The sequence below is a fragment of the Engraulis encrasicolus genome, chromosome 3 (genome assembly GCF_034702125.1).
Source record: "Engraulis encrasicolus isolate BLACKSEA-1 chromosome 3, IST_EnEncr_1.0, whole genome shotgun sequence".
NCBI classification, from domain to species: Eukaryota; Metazoa; Chordata; class Actinopteri; order Clupeiformes; family Engraulidae; genus Engraulis; species Engraulis encrasicolus.
The window spans coordinates 4298412-4306029 of record NC_085859.1 but is presented as its reverse complement, the minus strand read 5'-3'; the positions used below and the strand labels follow the sequence as shown (position 1 = coordinate 4306029).

Sequence of the window (7618 nt, the reverse complement as noted above, 5' to 3'; positions counted from 1 at the left end):
AGCTCTGTGATGGGTACGGTGGTGGTTTGACCTTTGGCCCTAAATCGGTTGATGTTCAGAAGTTCCTCAGCCCTGTAGACAATTTTGACTCCCTGTGGCAGCTGATTCCCTGTAAGATGGAGGATGCTGGCAATGAAAATGGAGAACAGTGATGGTGCAATAACACATCCCTGTTTAACTCCTGTGTCAACTCTGAATGGTTCGGTTTCATCTCCAAAGCCAGTCAGTACAGTGGCAGACATATTGTCATGTAGCAGCCTCAAAACTCGAATGAATTTATCAGGGCAGCCAATTTTTGCCAGGACCTGCCATAAGGCTTGGCGGTTAACAGAATCGAAGGCTTTAGTGAGGTCTATGAAGGCCATGTATAGAGGTTGATTTTGTTCTCTGCACTTCTCCTGCAGCTGGCGAGCTACAAAGATCATGTCCATGGTGCTTCTGTTTGGACGGAATCCGCTTTGTGACTCAGGAAGAGTGTTTTCTGACAGGGGGGCGAGTCTATTGGCCAACACCCTGGCTAAAGCCTTCCCTACCGTGGAGAGGAGGGAAATGCCTCGATAGTTACCGCATTCAGTCTTGTCACCCTTCTTGAAAAGGGAGATCACTAGGGCATCCCTCAATTGTGCTGGTATTTCCTCTTTTTTCCATATTTTGACAAGCAGGGTGTGGATGTGTTCAAGAAGGACAGGCCCGCCTTCTTTCAGAACCTCAGCTGGTATACCATCAGCCCCAGGAGACTTGTTGTTCTTCATCTTCCTGATGGCATCCCGTACCTCACTCAAACTGGGTGGTTCTGCCATACTTTCAAAGATGGGCAGTTGAGGAAGTTGGTCCAGTGCTTCAAAGTCAGGGGTAGTGTCCCTGTTCAGAAGCTCTTCATAGTGCTCCTTCCACCTGTGTGTTATAGCCTCTTTATCCTTCATCAGATAGAGTCCATCCTTAGAGCGAAGGGGGGTCAGGCAACGATGGCTGGGTCCATATACAGCTCTTGTGGCTTCAAAAAAGCCTCTGGTGTCCCCAGTGTCAGCAAGCTGTTGGATTTCCAGGGCCTTTTGTGTCCACCATTGGTTCTTGAGTACCCTGACCCTTGATTGAACAGCTGCTTTCGCTTTAGCATGGGCTTCTCTTTTAACATTGCAGTTGATGTCATTTTGCCATGTTGTGAAAGTTTTCCGCTTGATGTTGATAAGGTGCTGGATTTCTGTGTCATTCTCATCATACCAGTCTTGATGCTTTCTCATCTTGTGGCCAAGGGTGGTTTTGCAGGAGTTTATGATGGTGGAAGAGAGAGTATCCCAATGTTTTTCAATATCCTCTGGGTACTGGTCAGGCAAGTCTGCACTCATGGCTGCCTGCAGCTGTTGCTGATATGCTGTTTCTCCCAGTCGCTCGACGTTGAACCGCCGTCGAGGTTGTCCTTTTTGGTGCCTCATTTTCCGCATCAGACGGATAGACATGGTTGAGCGAATGAGGCGATGGTCAGTCCAGCATTCATCTGCACCAGTCATTGCTTTTGTGATGAGTACATCTCTACGGTCCTGGGAGCGGACAATGATATAGTCGATGAGATGCCAGCATTTCGAGCGGGGATGCATCCAAGATGTTTTGAACTTTTTCTTTTGACGAAAAAGAGTGTTGGTGATGACCAGGTCATATTCTGAGCACTTAGTTAACAGCATTAAGCCATTGGAATTAGTGTTTCCAGTCCCTTCTCTCCCCAGTGTGCCTCTCCATAGATCATGGTTTTGCCCGACTCTGGCATTAAAGTCTCCAAGAAGGATTAGTTTGTCTTCCTTGGGGACTTTGGATAGAATTGTGTCCAGGTCAGCATAAAAGGCTTCCTTTACATCCTGCTGCGCATCAAGTGTTGGAGCATAAGCGCTAATAACAGTGGCCATCTGACTGTTAGAAAGCATCAGGCGTAAGGTCATTAGGCGTTCGCTGATGCCTACAGGAAGTTCGTGGAGCTGGTTGACGAGGTTGTTCTTAATGGCGAAGCCCACACCGTGGATTCGCGGCTGTTCGGCAGGTTTTCCTTTCCAGAAGAAAGTATAGCCCCCTTTTTCCTCCTTCAGCTGTCCTTCATCAGCCAGGCGGGTTTCAGAGAGAGCTGCGATGTCAATTTGGAATCTTTTTAGTTCCCGGGAGATGATGGCTGTTCGTCTTTCAGGCCGTTCACTGGCTTTGTTGTCTGTGAGGGTTCGCACATTCCAGGTTCCAAAGTGAAAGTTTTGTTTGGTTGGTTTGTTTTTATTTGTTTTCCGACCGCATGGTAGTGATCCCTCTGGATGCGGTAGTCCAGACAGGGAGATGAGAGGCAGGCTATGTTTAGGGTACCTTTTCTAACCCTCTCCCCTCTTGGGGTGAGCAGAGTGGATCCTAAAAAGGGCTGCTCAGTCATGGGTGCAGCTACCGAAAGCTCTTTCTGCCTCATCCAAGAGCTAGCGATCATCTTGCACCCACCGCCTGTGTGCCGGGTTGGGGCTAGGGGCTGCCAGACTTCACTATCCTGCCCCCGTCACCACTTCCCGATCGCCACAGGGCTTTGTGTCCAGGTTATGGGGTAGGTTGGGTTGGGTATTGGGTTCTGGAGGACGCCTGCGCGTGGCATCTTTTTACGTGGGGAGACTGATGCGCCTGCAGCCACCACACGGTCCTTGACAGAAAGAGACCTAGATCCAGTGGCATGGAGATCCAAGACGACTGGAGATCACCCTCTGCTGCAGCCTTCATCCGCCTTCCCAGCCGTTGTGGTACATCCTGCTGCTGCCATCCTCCGCCTGGTCCGCCGTTGAGGTCTTTGCTATTTACCCATAGCTGGGGCAGGGGTTGACGGGCAGCAGGGCGTGTCCACACTAGAGCGGGCCTGCATGCCGCGTCTCTGGGGCCCCCTGCTACTCCGAGATCCCATACAGCTTTGCCTGGAACCGCAAGGTACCAGTTACCGTGCGTGGCCACGAGGAGGCGTGTACAGGTCTTGGCAATGGAGAGGCTGTGTACCAGCAGAGGAGGCTTACGCGCTCGGCTCCTCTTTTCACCACCCCCGGAGAGGTGGCTAGCCGGTGGCGGTAGCTGAAAGCAGAGAGCAGAAGCGACATGCAGCATGCACTAACCTGCACTAACCAGCATGCACTAACCTGCGAGCACTAGTTCTACTCCAACACTACTGCACTGACGCATCACATGCCCTGTGTTCTACACACACACACACACACACACGCATACACACACACACACACACACAACACACACACACACACACACACACACACACACACACACACACACACAAACACACACACACCCTCCTCCCTACAGTAGCCCTACATCCCTCCATCTTACACAGCAGCATGCACAAACACACGCACACGCACATGCACACACTCACACACACACACACACACACGCACGCACGCACACACACACACACAGACACACACAGACATGCACACGCATACACACACACACACACACACACACACACACACACACACACACACACACACACACACACACACACACACACACACACAAACTCTCTCTCTCTCTCTCCTCCCACACACACCCACACCCTCAACCACTCCACCACCCCACACCCCACCACCCTACACGCACCACACCCCACTACCGTACATCCCTTCGTCTTCACTCTGAGGCGCAACGCACACCCCCCCAACATACACACACACATATACACATATACACATACACACACACATACACACACACACACACACACACACACACACACACACACACACACACACACACACACACACACACACACACACACACACACACACACACACACTCACACACACACACATACACAAAAGAACACACACACGCACACATATACACAAAAGAACACACACACACACACACACACACACACACACACACCGTCATCCCCACTACAGAATTCCTACATCCCCCCATCTTCTCTCCCCTGCACTACCCTTCTTCCCCGATCCCTTCCAACCCTACCCAACCCCACCCCCACAACAATCCTCTGTCTCATGTCACTCCTCAACCCCCCCACCCCCCCCCACACACACACACACACACACCACTTCACTGACCCCCCCAAACGCTTGCATGTAAAGACACCACCACCAATAGCACTATATATTTATACCTCCACTATTATTTTTAGTTTTTTATGTTCGTTCTTTATTTATTATAAAATATAAGACAGTACTACTGGTCAGTCTCCATGGGTATATGTGTATGATAAATAATTTAGTAGCCAACTTTAATGTTGCAATGATTTTTTTTTTTTGAAAATGTGGTTTTATAAATCAATACATAAAAAAACCATGAGAAGTGGAGATAAGTGGTTTTCGCTGGACAGCGACGATGAGCTTTATTCAGGAACATGTCATGATTGACCTGCAATTACGCAAGGAATCGACCACCCAAAAAGTTGTGCGAGTGCCAAATCGGGGCAAAAGTCGCACAGTGTAAGCCTGCCTTAACACATTGACTACTAAACCACGGGAAAACCCGTTTTTACTTCCCATGCATTGGCTCCTAAAACAGGAAAACCCGTTTTTGAGGGTGGATTCAGAATCTACACATTCTAATGCATATTCTGTGTGATTTCCGTGATTATGTGATGAACAGAACTCACATAGATCATGAAAACACCTACAGTCAAAACTCCTACAAAGTCATTATTTGGATATTTCATCCGTGTAACTTATCACAATACAGTATTTTTGAGTGTTGTTACAGGGAATGAAATCATGCACACTTCCTGTTCACGTCACACCAAGGCGCCTGGGTAATCAAAACATACCTAGCTTCCTGTGAGGGCTTTGCAAGCTTATCGTAAACACAGGCCTACAGAAGGATAAGGAGGTTTGCTGTCATCAAATTAGGTATGGAAATGGAAGTTTGGAATGAAAAAACAGCACAACACAGCAGCAGAAACTAACGTTGGTGAGTGTTCTTCGGCTCATCTACTTTTTGCTATTGAATGACTGACATGCCCATCAGGATACACTTGTAACTAGCTCTTCCAGTGATAATATTAGCAGTAAACAGAAGTGATCCAGGTGTTTTTTCTTGAAAACTTGGAAGTGACTGGTCTTCTCTTTGGGGCCTGAAAATATATTTAGATCCTCAATTTAAACTCGGAGAGTCAAAGAGCGCATCCGTGACAAAAAACGCTTTTTCTTCGTTGGAATGGGTTAAAGTGCCATTTTTTGCTAAAGTAGCTTACGCTTAAAGTTGAATTACTTCGGAATGGAAGAAGATTAAAAACGTGGCGTAAAAAACTGTAAAAAGCTGGGTTTCAAAATATTCGGTGGCTGTTCGAAAATTACAAAAAATGATGAAACTGGCTGGGAGTCTTGGGCTAACATATCAAAAAAACACCTGGTAGTCAATGTGTTAAGCAACATGCCAGAGCTTTAAGATAGCAAACTGAATTGAACCGTCTATCGCGTTTGTGCATCTCACCTTGGCATGTTAATTCATACTCCACAATGCCTGTGATGGGTTAAGTTTAGCCATGGTTTTGGTTCGCTTCAACATTTCACCATTTTCTTTGCTTGTTTCACTCTTCTTGGCAAAAGTAAAGCAGCAGAAACGTTGATTTAGGGTTAATATGGTTTTGTTCAGGGTACAGCAGAGCATTTTTGTGTTGCCATGAAATTCGCCGTGGCAACAGACGTTTTGCGACAGGGTGGGAAAACTTTGCAAACCATATAAGAAAAGTGCTTTCCCGTTGCGTTGAGGACCGCATTAAAAATCATTAAAAACAATGACCAAACGTCAGTACACATCACAAGGCTTTATATATAATTATATATATACTATTATTATTCATGTCTGTTGGAGTATCTGGTTTAAATGCAACTGATATGCCATTTTAAACGTACTTTGATAGGAGAGTGGTCAGTGAGTCTGCTTACAGGGAATGTGTGGGTTCGAATCTTGCCTAATGTCAATCAAGGAGGGTTTTTTCTGGATTGATTGGGGCTCATGAAGCATGATTGGGGAACTAACCATAGAATATAGAACATTAGAAGATATAATCACTGAGTGATGTTGTTTCCACTGTTGAACAATGTGTGTGATTGTGTGTTTTTTTTCTAGCCTACGTGTTTTACATGACTTGACATTGCACGATGGAAATTTAGGACAAGTGTGCCCTTGATGGCAGTAATCATTTGATCTTGCTTGAATTCTGCCTGAACCAGCCCCCACAATGTCAAAAACTAATGAACAAGAGTGACATGCTTCCCAAAACAGTATCGTAAAATCTCCGACTGTAGTGTGAACGTTCGATCACAACTTTGCTTTTGAGAAAACAACTAAAAAGTAGTAAACATTGGCACATATTTGTGTCAGGAGCCTCATGTACAAAGCTCACTTACGGACAAAAAAAACTATTAAGTTGTTTTCCATGGACACATCCAGATGTACTAAAACTGACTAGACGTGGAAAACTGCGGATCTCCACACAAATTTCAGAGCTGCCGTGGAAGTTGCGTAAGCAACTGGTGCATTTCGTCATTTTGGCGGCACACAGAGGCATGCAGCTCAAATACATGTGCTGCACGTAGTCTTCGAAATATAGAAAAAAATACAGCCAGTCAAATGTGGATTTGAATGTTGAGAAGTGAGTTAAAAAAAAAGAAGAAAGCAACTTCAACCATATTAGTGCTTAGCTTCTTTATAGTTCATACCATCTAGTTTGAGAAATGCCCCTTAGGTATTAGCTTCAGAAAGGTTAATAAAGCATAATAATTAATTAGAATACAAAACACACAAAAAACACTTACACTCTCACACACTGGCACACACATACACACACACACACCATGCGAGACAGACAGAGTGTGAGAGATTGAGTGAACGTGTGTTTGTGTGTGTGTGTGTGTGTGTGAGCTCCAGCGCATCTCTGCAGTGTGTCTGAGGGACAGGAAGTAAACCCCAGTGACAAGCACTGCATCTGCCTGCGTGTGTGTGTGTGTGTGTGTGTGTGTGTGTGTGTGGGCCTGCTCACTGTCGTGCATGTGTCTGTCTCTCTGTCATGTTGTGTGTGTGTGTGTGTGTGTGTGTGTGTGTGTGTGTGTGTGTGTGTGTGTGTGTGTGTGTGTGTGTGTGTGTGTGTGTGTGTGTGTGTGTGTGTGTGTGTGTGTGTGTGTGTGTGTGTGTGCCTGTTCCCTGTCGTCTCTGCTGTAATGAACTCTGACAATATTGGGGGAATTAAATGGCCCTGTCCCACCGCAAGCTACAATCTCCATGACGGCCATTGGCCTTGACAAATATGTGTCTTTAGTGTGTGTGTGTGAGTGTGTGTGCGCGCGTGTGACCGTGCGCATGTGTGTGCTCGTGCATGTGTGCGTGTGTGTGTGTGTTTTGTGTGTGTATGTGTGTGTGTGTGTTTGTCTCAATTTCATGTCATTTTGAAAAGCATTAGGACTGCAGTGACTTGGACATGTCCCAGGTGTATGTGCATGCTGAAGGGGTCGCTTATCTGGTAAAAAAAATGAGTTTAGACTAAAAAGTCTCTTCATAACAGCTCCTTTAAGCCAGGCTCAAACTACACGACTAGCGATTGTGTGTGCGATTTTGGGGTCGGGGTGCACCGCACACTAGAAGA

The 7618-nt window shown here is 46.4% G+C and overlaps 1 protein-coding gene across 1 annotated transcript in view; it reads right to left on the bottom strand.

Annotated features, from left to right (window-relative positions):
• The window catches only part of LOC134446464 (uncharacterized), a 30807-nt gene extending 24281 nt beyond the window's left edge, over window positions 1-6526 (bottom strand). The window contains exons 1-3 of the mRNA XM_063195832.1: window positions 6446-6526; window positions 2673-3072; window positions 1-2284 (exon numbers count right to left, since the gene is read on the bottom strand). The exon at window positions 1-2284 is cut by the window's left edge and continues 51 nt beyond it. Of these exons, the coding sequence (XP_063051902.1) occupies window positions 1-2284; window positions 2673-3072; window positions 6446-6526 (2765 nt within the window). The remainder of the gene's footprint in view (window positions 2285-2672; window positions 3073-6445) is intronic.
• Window positions 6527-7618: the final 1092 nt, after the last annotated feature.